The 12,862-nt window shown below is 40.4% G+C and overlaps 1 protein-coding gene across 1 annotated transcript in view; it reads right to left on the bottom strand.

Annotated features, from left to right (window-relative positions):
* Positions 1-307: 307 nt before the first annotated feature.
* SMO (smoothened, frizzled class receptor) overlaps positions 308-12,862 on the bottom strand; it is a 58,365-nt gene continuing 45,810 nt past the window's right edge. Inside the window, exons 11-12 of the mRNA XM_075857546.1 lie at positions 9,213-9,347; positions 308-946 (exon numbers count right to left, since the gene is read on the bottom strand). Coding sequence (XP_075713661.1) covers positions 354-946; positions 9,213-9,347 — 728 coding nt within the window. The 3' untranslated portion in view covers positions 308-353. The remainder of the gene's footprint in view (positions 947-9,212; positions 9,348-12,862) is intronic.

Here is a 12,862-nt window from a genome sequence, read left to right on the forward strand (position 1 = left end):
GTCCAGCAGAGCATCTTCCAACAGATAAGCTATAAAAGTGAGAGCAACTGTAGAAGAGCGCCCCGCATAGCTGCTTTGTGAATGAACAGTAAAAAGGATTTTTCTCATGTCCAATCCTTGACAGTTTTTTTTCACATATTCCATCCATGTTTAAAACCTTAGATGAAAAACTTTCATCCATGAAAAATATCCATGTTCAGGTCTCAATAGACATCTGCATGTGTTTCCATCTCTGACAATTGTTAATGAGCACAAAAAGAATCTAAAGAGCTCAGTCTGAAACTATACTCCCCGCCCCCCCCCCCCCCCTTGAAATGAGTTCAGCAAACATTTGTAACATGTCTAACTAGTCACTAGAAATCAGAGTCCATATCCATTAGCTCGGCATCCATCAGGTTTGCCCTGGAATGCATTGGGGCAATCCCTGCTCTTCTAGTTTGAGTTCTTTCACTACGAGGCCCATTCTCTATGTTATACAGTTGGGGATTCCCATTTGAAAGCTGGAATGTTCCATCACGTTTTGGTTGAGGGATGAAATGAACATTGCTCTGTTCAGCAATGGGAAACTCATCAGCAGAATAGGGATGAGACATTAAATTAGTGTGAGCATATCTCCTGTATCCATGGCGGTCATCCATATTCTCAACATGATATAGACTTCCCTGTAGAGGTGGCCATCTCCTGTACTCTCTGTATGATCCTGGAAGAACCTCTTCTATTTCCTGAGGTTCTTTAGACCTAGTCACTAGACCAGGTTTAGCAGGAAGCTTTGGTAGACGCGGTACAGCAGTTGATGTCCGAGGTGGATGGCTGTTCATACCCCTTGTTTCCTCCATCGGTCTGATTTCTTTCTTCCTTCTCCTTTTCTTCTTCTTTGTTTTCTTTTCTAGGCCGTAAGGATTGTCTGCCTCTACCAGCCACATGTTCTCTCGCTCTTCAGGTGGTACTAGAGAAAAACAAATATGTTTTTATACATTGACAGTATGAAACAGATAATAGTTTAATGCACACAAGATAGAACAAGGCAAACATTTAAGGGTGTCACTAGGTTGAAGACACTAAACCACCAGCTTGCCGTTGTGTAGCTGGGGTTTAGTGGCTGCAAACATAGTGACAAGTTCCCTTATAGAATTCTTTAACAAACAAGAAAATACTTCTGGTTATTAAAGTCACCTATATTAAATAAAAAAACTTAAAAAATGCTTAAAATATATTTTACGGTTTGAAATACTATAAAATAAGAAACAAATTTTCTTTTAGGTAAAATGTAATCACAATATCATAAAAACCATAAACAATGCAAATAAAAAATACTGCATTAACAGTATTTATAAGGAGGACCTGTCAACTTGTCAATGTATTTTTCATTATATTTGGTGGCACTGCAGCCATCACTATATTTGGGGGCTCTGTGGCCGTCACTATATTTGGGAGCACTCTAGCCGTCACTATATTTGGGGGAACTCTAGCTGTCACTATATCTCGGGGCACTCAGGCTTTCACTATATTTGAAAGGGAAGTATGGAGCTGGCCCACGGGTTGAGCCAGCTTCATACACTGCAGGTGTCATCTGTGTATTACAACTAACAACCCTTCACTAATGGCCAGGATGGGAGATAACTCCGATCTCTGGCATTTCACTACATAGACGCCACAGTCAATAGCAACTGCGGCATCTAAGCAGGACACAATTGTAGTCTGCCAATTGTTGTCATGGCAGCCTGGGGGCAACCAACTAATAACGATCACATCTAAGTTATGATGTTATGTGACATTAGCTGGATCCTGTGAGACACGCAGGACCTGCTCTCAGCCGAACCGTCAGTTCAGCTGAACTGCCAGAATTGTCTGGGACAGAAAGATACAGCTGGCATTTATACAGGATACATAGAAGTTGTATCTCAAAAGTAAACATTTTTTTTTTTTTAAGTAAAAGCGATTTTAACCCCTTCTCGACATTTGTCGTAAGTATACATCATGGAAAGCCAGTGCTTCCCGCAAAATGTCCTATACTTACGACAAATGCATGGCACCGGCTCAGAAGTTGAGTCGGTGCCATCACCCCCGGATGTCAGCTGTATCTTACAGCTGACATCCTGCTGTAATGGCGGGGACCGAAGTTAACTTCGATCCCCGCCATTAACCCCTTAAATGCAGCCGTCAAAAGTAATCGCTGCATTTAACAGGTTCCCGACCGCTGGCTGTGTTTTTACGGCCAGCGGTCAGGTTCTCTGAAGTCCGCCGTATAGACTACGGCGGCACTTCAGAGAGTGTGCACGCATGATCGCGTGCACACAGCCCTGTGCTCTGGCTGTTGCTAACAGCCCTGGGCACTGGGCAGAGTGTCGGGGGGCAATCTTTTGGTTCCTGAACATGTAATTGATGTGACAACCAATCACATGGCATTTCTATGTAAATATATAGTGTGCACGCAATCGCGTGCTCACAGCCCTGTGCCCACGCTGTTACTAACAGCTCTGGGCACTGGGCAGAGTATCCGGGACCAATCTGATGGTCCCTGAACATGTGATCACAGCGATCACATTTGTTTTTATTTTGACATTTCTGGAAGCAAATCTCCTGCCTCTTTTCTTCTCCTCACACATTGTTTCAGTGTGAGGAGAAGAAGGGACTCGAGAGAATTGCTGCCAGAAGAATACTGTTGGAAAAAAAAGTGTTACATTGTAAAACATTCTCTGTATAGATAGATTTCTATCTATCTATACAATCTATCCATCTATCTATCTACCTTTATATCTTTTATTATATTAGAATAGGCAGGTAGGGAATATATAATTATATATATCCACATATATATATATATATATATATAGCAATAGCGGTTTATTTTTTTATTAGCGGTAGTGTAAATATATATATACTTTGTGTTTGTTTATAAAAATAAATAAAAAATTGTGTGTTTAGTTAGTATTAGTGACATCATGGCGAGGAAGTTTTTTTAGTGCTGAGGAGGCATACACTATGCTGTAGTCAGAGTCTGAGACCGCATCAGAGATGGCGTCAGAGATGGAACCTGTAGTAGGCAGTGACGATGATCGCGTCACTTCAGGTTCATCTTCAGGGGACGTTATCCCTGACGCAGTTAAAACTGCAGAACATGGAAGCGCAGGGCCTAGTAGCGCTGTAGCATGGGACAGCCTGGTCCCTCCAGTTCAGGCTCTTGTATGGGCACCTGCTCCATCTTTTGGGCCTAGAATCTACGGATTTACTGCCACTCCTGGCATAACTGTGGACAATACAAATTTTATCCAAATGGATTACTTCCATTTATTTATTACAGACGACCTCCTAAATATGATTGTCCACAAAACTAATTTATATGCCGCTCAGTACGTAAGACAGAAACCTTCATCCACCCATGTCAGAGATTGGACGCCCACCAATTTGCAGGAATTAAACATTTTTTTGGGGCTCACCCTAAATATGGGTATTGTCAAAAAGCCCTCCATTAGGTCTTACTGGTCAACAAGACCCGCCCAAGTCACCCCAGTGTATTCTGCAGTAATGTCCAGATCTCGTTATGAGACAATGAGGTTCCTCCACTTCAATGACAACGCACAGGCCCCCCCAAGTACCGATGCAAACCGTGATCGGTTGTTCAAAATAAGACCACTGACAAATTCCCTCAATAATTTATTCCTGCAACCCTACACCCCTGAGCAGAATGTAAGCGTGGACAAATCCCTCCTCAACTTTCATGGAAGACTTAGCTTTCGCCAATATCTACCTTACAAAAAGGGAAAGATATGGCGTTAAGCTTTACAAATTGTGTGAAAGCGGGTCAGGATATACTACTGCCTTCAGAATTTATGAAGGGCGGGACCGCACAATAAATGCTCCTGGATGCCCCCCTGATCTTTCCACCAGCAGTAAGATAGTGTGGGAGATAATGCAGCCTCTGCTTCACAAGAGGTACCACCTGTACTGCGATAATTTTTATTCCAGTGTGCCCCTGTTTAGGCATTTGCATGCTGCAAGGACTGGGGCATGTGGTACCATGCGCAAAAACCGAATTGGTTTTCCGCAGCAATTAGTGGGGAAGCGCATGGTAAAGGGGGACTCCTGAGCTTATGCATCTGAAGAATTGCTGGCGGTCAAGTACAGGGATCGCAAAGATGTGTATGTACTAAGCACAATACATACCGCAGGAACAGTGGCAGTGAGGGAAAGAGGGGTAACATCAGACAAGCAGAAACCAGTGAGCATGTCCGAATATAACAAGTACATGGGGGGGGGGGTGGCGGATTTAAGCGACCAGGTTTTACAGCCCTATTTAATAAAACGCAAAACAAAAACCTGGTGCAAAAAAGTGGACATTTATCGGTTACAGGTGGCAATCCACAATTCATTTGTGCTCTATAAAAAGACAGAGGCAGACACACATACCTGAATTTCCAGGAGAAAATTATTGAAGGCCTCATTTTTGACGTTAAAGGAACAGTGTCATCACAAATAATTTTTTTATATGTTAAAGATGTTAGTGCTTTAATAAAAACGTTTATATTCATTTGTGTGTTTGTGTTTTACTGTTTCTTATTTTTACACTTTTTCTTCCCTATGGGGGCTGCCATTTTTTGTTCCATTTCTGTGTGTGTCGATTAACGACACACACAGACATGGAGTACGGCAGCCACAGTCCCATAGGGACTGTGAACGGCTCCCGTCCCATTCACGTCCGTGTACGGCGTCTGTGTGGGAACTGCGCATGCGCCGCTCCCACACAGTCCTATTCTAAATTGGCGCCGTCCGGCGCCATTTTCCTGTGGACCGGAAGTCGCGGCCGGACAGTAATATTACTACTTCCGGTCGCGGCTTCCGGACTTGTGCACATGGAACAGCGGCAGCAAAGGGAGCGGACGGGCCGGAGGGAGCCGCGGCGGCAGGAGCAGGTAAGAGATTTCAATGTATGTTAGTGTTTGTGTGTGTTTACTACTGTATGTAAACCTACTACACTGTGGGTTACCTCAAAAAATGGCGACACACAGTGTAGGAGGTTAAACCTTTCAAACCCCTCGTTTATCCCGGCACTAGCCAGGATAAAGGAGGGGGGGATGCTGAGAGCTCACTAGAGCGAGAGCTTTTAACCCAATGTTGCAATGCTGCAATTTTGGGAACTAGCTCCATCTAGTGACCAAAAATGGGTAGTATTATAAATTAGAAAAAATTTATAATATTTCCTGACTCGCGAAAAAAATAAAAAAAATTTGAACAATGTTTAATCACCCACACACTAAATGTTTAAATTTAAAAAAAAAAAACATGTTTTTCGGGCAACACCATGCCTTTAAGGACACCAGAGAATGCCCCCAGTCTGAGGATGTCAAGCGACTGACTGAAAGACATTTCATCACTCGGATTCCCCCAACACCAACTAGAAGCAACCCTCAGAAAAAGTGCCGTGTCTGCAGAAAAGACGGGCACCGCAAAGATTCACGATATTTCTGTCCCTCATGTCCCTCGCAACCAGGCCTGTGCATTGACCCATGTTTTAAAAAATGCCATACTGTTCTTAATTATTAAATTTTAGTTAATTAGTTGAAAATATATTTGCCCTACATTACATTTTTATTTTTCCCCTGATTTTACTCCAAGGGTGAGGGAGAGAATGGGTGGGGGTGGATGTCATGTTTGCATATTTTCTAAAGTTCATCTGCTGGAGAGCTCCATTTGCATAAACCTGCAATTTCTTATTTTAGGAAACCCCCAAAAATAAATTCCCATTATACCCCTAGATTAATATTTTGGGATCTCTGCTTCAAGAGCAGATATTTTGGAAGTGTTATAGAAACTCTGTTGAGTTTTGTAAAACCAGCTTTGAAAAAAGGCGATTTGTGAAATAAGCTTCTTCTATCGTAAGCCGTCCTAGATCTCTGTGTGATAAATAAGGCACACGTATATTTAGTATCCCCATGCACAGGAGAAGTGGCAGAATGTGAAAGGAGATGAATTTTATCCGTGGTCTATACTGTGTGTGAGAAATATAACAGTATGTTGCTATAAAATCAAATGCAGCAAAAGCCTCCTTTTATGCCAAGCCCTGGCACATGCCCGTGAATAAAGCACACATATTTGGTATCCCCATGCACGGAAGAAGTGGAAGAATGTGAAAGGAGATTAATTTTGTCCGTGGTCTATACTGTGTGTGAAAAATGCTAGCATAATTCTTGCATTTTTTTTCAATTTTGCCCACTTTAGAGAAAAAAATAAAAATGATGTATACTGACAAATGCCACTAAAACAAAGCCCTATCTGTCTTTTAAAAAGAGTGTAAAATTCAAAGATGAACTTTATTCACCTGCAGAGTTAGTCATCTAATGAAACTCATAGCAAAATTGTGAAATTTGCTCTCGTCATTTAGCTGTAAAACAGCATAGTCCTTAACCGGTTAAGCGGTTTGCAGCTCATCGACACTCCAGAAATGAAATCGCCGGTGTGTCGGTGGCTGCAATGGCAACCGGAGGCCTAATACTGGCCTCCTGGTGTGCCTAGCACGGAAAACTTTCAGCCCCCGCCTCAGGGGTCAAAATGTTCAACGAAAAATTAAATTTGTAAATTTCACTTCTACTTTGGTTTAATTCCTGTGAAACGTCTAAAGGGTTAAGAAACTTTCTAAATGCTGTTTTGAATACTTTGAGGGGTGAAGTTTTTAAAATGGGGTGACTTTTTGGGGGTTTCTAATATATAAGGCCCTAAAAGCCACTTCACAACCGAATTGGCCCCTGTAAAAATAGCCTTTTGAAATTTTCTTGAAAATGTGAGAAATTGCTGCTAAAGTTCTAAGCCTTGTAACATCCTAGAAAAATAATAGGATGTTCAAAAAACGATGCCAATCTAAAGTAGACATATGGGGGATGTTAATTAGCGACTTTTTTAGCGATTTTTATTTTCAGGGCCTACTTCCAATAATTTCTGCAAAAAAACTGTGGGGTCAAAACGCTCATTATACCCCTAGATAATTTCCTCAATGGGTGTAGTCTCCAAAATGGGGTCACTTGTAGGGGGTTTCCACTGTTTTGTCCCCTCAGGGGCTTTGTAAATGTGACATGGCCTCCGCAAACCATTCCTGCTAAATTTGAGCTCCAACAGCCAAATAGCGCTATTTCCCTTCTAAGCCCTGCCGTGTGTCCAAACAGCCGTTTATTACCACATGTGGGGTATTGTTTTACTCGGGAGAAATTGCTTTACAAATTTTACGGTGCTTTTTCTCTTTCAGTCCTTGTGGAAATGAGAAAGAAAAAACAAACATCGCTAAACTTACATTTTCTTAGAAAAAATTTAGATTTTAATTTTCACGGCCTACTTCCAATTATTTCTGTAAAAAACCTGTACGGTCAAAATGCTCACTATACCCCTAGATAATTTCCTTGAGGTGTGTAGTTTCCCAAATGGGGTCACTTTTGGGGGATTTTCACTGTTTTGGCACTGCAAGAGCCCTTCAAACCTGACATGGTGCCTAAAATATATTCTAATAAAAATAAGGCCCCAAAATCCTCCTTTGTTTCTGAGGCCGCTGCTTCATTCCAGTAGCACGCTACGGCCACATGTGGGATATTTCCAAAAACTGCAGAACCTGGGCAATAAATATTGAGTTGCATTTCTCTGGTAAAACCTTCTGTGTTATAAAAAAAATTGTATTAAAAATTTATTTCTGCAAAAAAATATGAAATTTGTAAATTTCACCTCTACTTTGCTTTAATTCCTGTGAAATGTCTAAAGGGTTAAGAAATGTTCTAAATGCTGTTTTGAATACTTTGAGGTGTGAAGTATTTAAAATGGGGTGACTTTTTGGGGGTTCCTAATATATAAGGAACCTCAAAGCCACTTCACAACTGAACTGGTCCCTGTAAAAATAGTCTTTTGAAATTTTCTTGAAAATGTAAGAAATTGCTGCTAAAGTTCAAAGCCTTTTAACGTCCTAGAAAAATAAAAGGATGTTCAAAAAACGATACCAATCTAAAGTAGACATAAGGGGGATGTTAATTAGGAACAATTTTGTGTGTTATAACTGCCTGTCTTACAAGCATACATTTAAATTTAAAAAAATGCTAATTTTTGCAATTTTTCGCAAAATTTTTGTGTTTTTTACAATTAAATGCTGAACATATCGAGCAAATTTTGCCAGCGACTTAAAGTCCAATGTGTCATGAGAAAACAATCTCAGAATCGCAGGGATAGGTGAACGCATTCCGGAGTTATTACCACATAAAGTGACACATGTCAGATTTGAAAAATGAGGCTGTGTCAGGAAGGTCAAAAGTGGCCAAAGAGGGAAGGGGTTAAATACTGAATGTATCGAGCAAATTTTGGCCAGTAACATAAAGTCCAATGTGCCACGAGAAAACAATCTCAGAATTGCTTGAATAGGTAAAAGCATTCCGAAGTTATTACCACAAAGTGAAACATGTCAGATTTGAGAAATGAGGCACTGTCAGGAAGGTCAAAAGTGGCCAAAGAGGGAAGGGGTTAAAAGTTGCTTTAAAGCACGAAATAAATTTAATAAAAAAGAAAAAATTGCTAACAAAAGGTGTACGTAGCATTTAAAGTGTACTTTCAATTTCAGTGTAAAACGATTATTGTGCAGGAGTGTGCACTATAATCGTTTTTCTAAATCACTTGTTTTAATGATTTGGATTCTAGCAGCAGCTCGGACTGTGCAATGTCTGAGCTGATGGCTGCTTATAACTCTTTAGTGGGAGACAGAGCATCCTGCTTGTCTCCATGCCTCCCGTATCCAGAACGGCTGCCAATGCTATAGAAGCCTACAGCGCTAACGGCCGTCCTGGATATGGAGACAAGCAGGATGCTCTGTCTCCCACTAAAGAGTTATAAGCAGCCATCAGCTCAGACATTGCACAGTCCGAGCTGCTGCTAGAAGCCAAATCATTCAAACAAGTGATTTAGAAAAACGATTATAGTGCACACTCTTGCACAATAATCGGTTTTCACTGAAAGTGCTGGTACAGAATTTGGTCTTATGGTGTTTCAATAAACAAGACCGCATTTACTTTCATTGTTGAACATTAAAGACTGAAATAATGACTGGACCGTGATCTGAACGGGCCCGGAAACGTTAACAGTGGTAGCTTTGGACAGATATTTATCTTTCTGGCATATGATGGTTTGCATACAGAAGCTATATGACAATGGGTATAATGAAAAATATTGTAGCACAAATAAAAGTTGTTTATTACCTGGAGATGCCACTGGAGTTACAGAAACGTCCTGTGGTAAAATGGCTCCCCTTCGAGCCACCATCTTTGTGACATGCTGTGCCCATGCTGAAGACATGTCAGCTGACGGCTCATTGATATCAAAATTCAAACCAGCTGGGGATTAAAAAGGATCAATCATAATTATTCCAACTATATAGAATAACAGCAACACAAAAAAAAATGCAAAAAATAACTAGAAAGAACACCCCCATGCCCATGAATAAAGACCAGACAGTTCAGTAATTTACGGGATGGGGCATGGGTTTGGGTTGGCAGTAATATTTAAAGAGGCTCTGTCACCACATTATAAGTGCCCTATCTCCTACATAAGGAGATGGGCGCTATAATGTAGGTGACAGCAGTACTTTTTATTTAATAAAATGATCTATTTTCACCACTTTATTAGCGATTTTAGATTTATGCTAATGAGTTGCTTAATGCCCAAGTGGGCGTATTTTTACTTTAGACCAAGTGGGCCTTGTACAGAGGAGTGTATGACACTGACCAATCAGCATCATGCACTCCTCTCCATTCATTTAGGCAGCGCATAGGGATCCTGCTAGATCCTTATTTGCGGTCTTATACTGACACATTAACAATACTGAAGTGTTTAGACAGTGAATAGACATTCCACGGGATGTCTATTCATAATCTCTGCACTTTGTTACTTTGTCTGTGGTAGTTACAGCAGAGGAAGCGTAATCTCGAGCGATTACGTGGTAAATGACAGGTTACAGCGAGATTACGCTTCCTCTGCTGTAACTACCACAAAAACAGTAACGAAGTGCAGAGATTGTGAATAGACATCCCGTGGAATGTCTATTCACTGTCTAAACACTTCAGTATTGTTAATGTGTTAGTATAAGACAGCACATAGAGATCTAAAAGGATCCCTATGCGCTGACTAAATGAATGGAGAGAAGTGCATGACGCTGATTGGTCAGCGTCATACACTCCTCTGTACAACGCCCACTTGCTCTAAAGTAAAAATACGCCCACTTGGACATTAAGCAACTCCTTAGCATAAATCTAAAATCGCTATTAAAGGGAACCTGTCATCAGCATTTCACCTGTTAAACCAGCAATACCAGGTGGTAGTGGGTGAAAAATAATTTCTATATAACCTGTAATTGTCATCTTAGTCGGTTGTGTAGGTTTAATATTTAGTTTTTTAGTGTTCCCACACCGTATGCTAATGAGAATAAAAGAGTCAAATCTTTGTTTGAAAAGAGTCAGATCTTCGTTTGAAAAGAGTCAAATCTTCATTCCTCAAGTCTTTCCGAGTTTCCACGCCTCCTTACTTTTGATTGACTGCACCTCACCTTCCCCCAGCACACAAAATCCCGCGCTTGTGCATTGATGTCCTATTTAGGTGTGTCCGCACAAAGGCACACCGGATTATTGCGATAAAAGGCGCAAAATGTTTGCAGACCGTTATTTACAGTCGGAGGAGGAGTTTAGGAGAGGGGATAACGGCAATGAACTTTTTATAGTAGCGGCCAGTGAGGGACAAGTAAAGTTCAATAGGTGAAATGCTGGTGACAGGGTCCCTTTAAAGTGGTGAAAATAGATTGTTTTATTAAATAAAAAGCACTGCTGTCATCTACATTATAGCACCGATCTCCTTATGTAGGAGATAGGGTACTTATAATGTGGTAACAGAGCCTCTTTAAGTAATTTTTATTTGCTATAAAACTTTTTAGTTTCTGAAGATATCCTAATGATTTTAAGCATATGTAGATTTTTTTTTAAATAGAATAAGTTAGGAAAGAACTATGAGTGATGATGTAACATTAACTTTATATTTTATTCACTTCTGTAACTGGGGCAGCTATGTGACCAAAAATTACAGCGGGAATATTGTGACAGTAGTATCAGCACTATGATGGGTCTGAGCAACTGTGCCTTGCAGTGGGCACCATGCAATTACATAAACTTTCCTGACATTTTCTGCAATATATTGAATCATTTATTGGTCTGCAAAGGGTTAAAAAAAAATCAATCTATGAATGTAAATAGTTAGCTACTTATCCGAACTGGTAAGGCAGCAATCTTAATCTCTGCAGCTCACCAGCGCTGGAGCAGAAGTGGTATTCAGTATGAGAGTTTAGGGTATGTGCACACGAGAAGTGGCTTTTACGTCTGAAAAGACAGACTGTTTTCAGGAGAAAACAGCTGCGTCGTTTCAGACGTAAAAGCTCCTCCTCGCATTTTGCGAGGCGTCTTTGATGCCTGTAATCTTGAGCTGTTCTTCATTGACTTCAATGAAAAACGGCTCAAATTACATTTCAAAGAAGTGTCCTGCACTTCTTTGACGAGGCAGTCATTTTACGCGTCGTTACAGCTGTCAAACGACGACACGTAAATTACTGGTCGTCGGCACAGTACGTCGGCAAACCCATTCAAATGAATGGGCAGATGTTTGCCGACGTATTGTAGCCGTATTTTCAGGCGTAAATCGAGGCATAATACGCCTCGTTTACGCCTGAAAATAGGTCGTGTGAACCCAGCCTAACTCCTCCAGAAGATGACAAAAGTGTGTCATTCTCTGGTTACAATCTGCATTTTAAGTGACTACTTGTTCATTTTCTTCATATCGCATATTAATAATTATCAGGAATAGGTCCATTTACAAACTATTTGTTTCATGTTATTTTGTGACCCAGGTCATCTGCCGGTCTATTACATATAGATAAAATATGTTAAAGTTGCCCCATCTTTTAAAAAAAAAAAATAAAAAAATCACATTTATATTTCTGCTATTTTTATTTACTAATGCAAAGTTAACTATAAAAAAATAAATGAATATATGATTAAAAAAAACTTATAGTGGTTTTCATGGAGTATAACAATGTTTGCTTAAATCACCTGATGCAGCCCCAGAGTTAAGGAACCGTGCATGAGAAATTAAATACCATTATAAAGTTATAGTCAATAAACTAAAACAAATTGTAAAATTATTATATGTGTCTGGTCATTGTAGGAATGCAACTTTTACACTACCAATGTGTAGAGAGATAAAATAGGGAGTGCACAAAACAATCCAAGATGTCAGGTATCACGATGTGAAAGATCAAAATCAATAAAGTACAATCAAATCAGCATGCCAGTTAAGAAAAAAAACAGCATTATATGACGATCATCAACACCAGATGGTCGTGAAAGCAGTGGTAGATGGAGCAATGGGGAGAAAGGGGAGGATCTCTGGACAACCGGACATCCTCCGAGAAGCTTGTGCAACATCCCCTCACATGTAGTGTAACAGAAAAGAGGTGAAAACTCTAAAATGTCTGATCCTGCGAGTAAGTCACAGTTCAAGATACCAAGACTAAAGTATTGTTTTAGCGAAGTCTTTACATGGGCAGGTAGGAGTCGCATACATTTAAAGAGTTCTACTCAGGTCATATGAAGAAGGACACAGTTTTGCTAGGACAATACGTATAGTGGGAGGGGAGTGCAATATTGTTTTCCAAGTAGCTGTTGAAATATAGAAGAGGAGTGTTTTTTTCCCCCCATGTATAAGTTGGATGGAGGTATCATGGGGTAGAAGACCAAATAGGCAGCACAGTAATGTGTTTAGGCATTCAGTAAGGGAAGCCCACCGTCCAGCTTTAAAGATATAGATGGAT

The sequence above is a fragment of the Rhinoderma darwinii genome, chromosome 3, assembly GCF_050947455.1.
Source record: "Rhinoderma darwinii isolate aRhiDar2 chromosome 3, aRhiDar2.hap1, whole genome shotgun sequence".
In the NCBI taxonomy this organism is placed as follows: domain Eukaryota; kingdom Metazoa; phylum Chordata; class Amphibia; order Anura; family Rhinodermatidae; genus Rhinoderma; species Rhinoderma darwinii.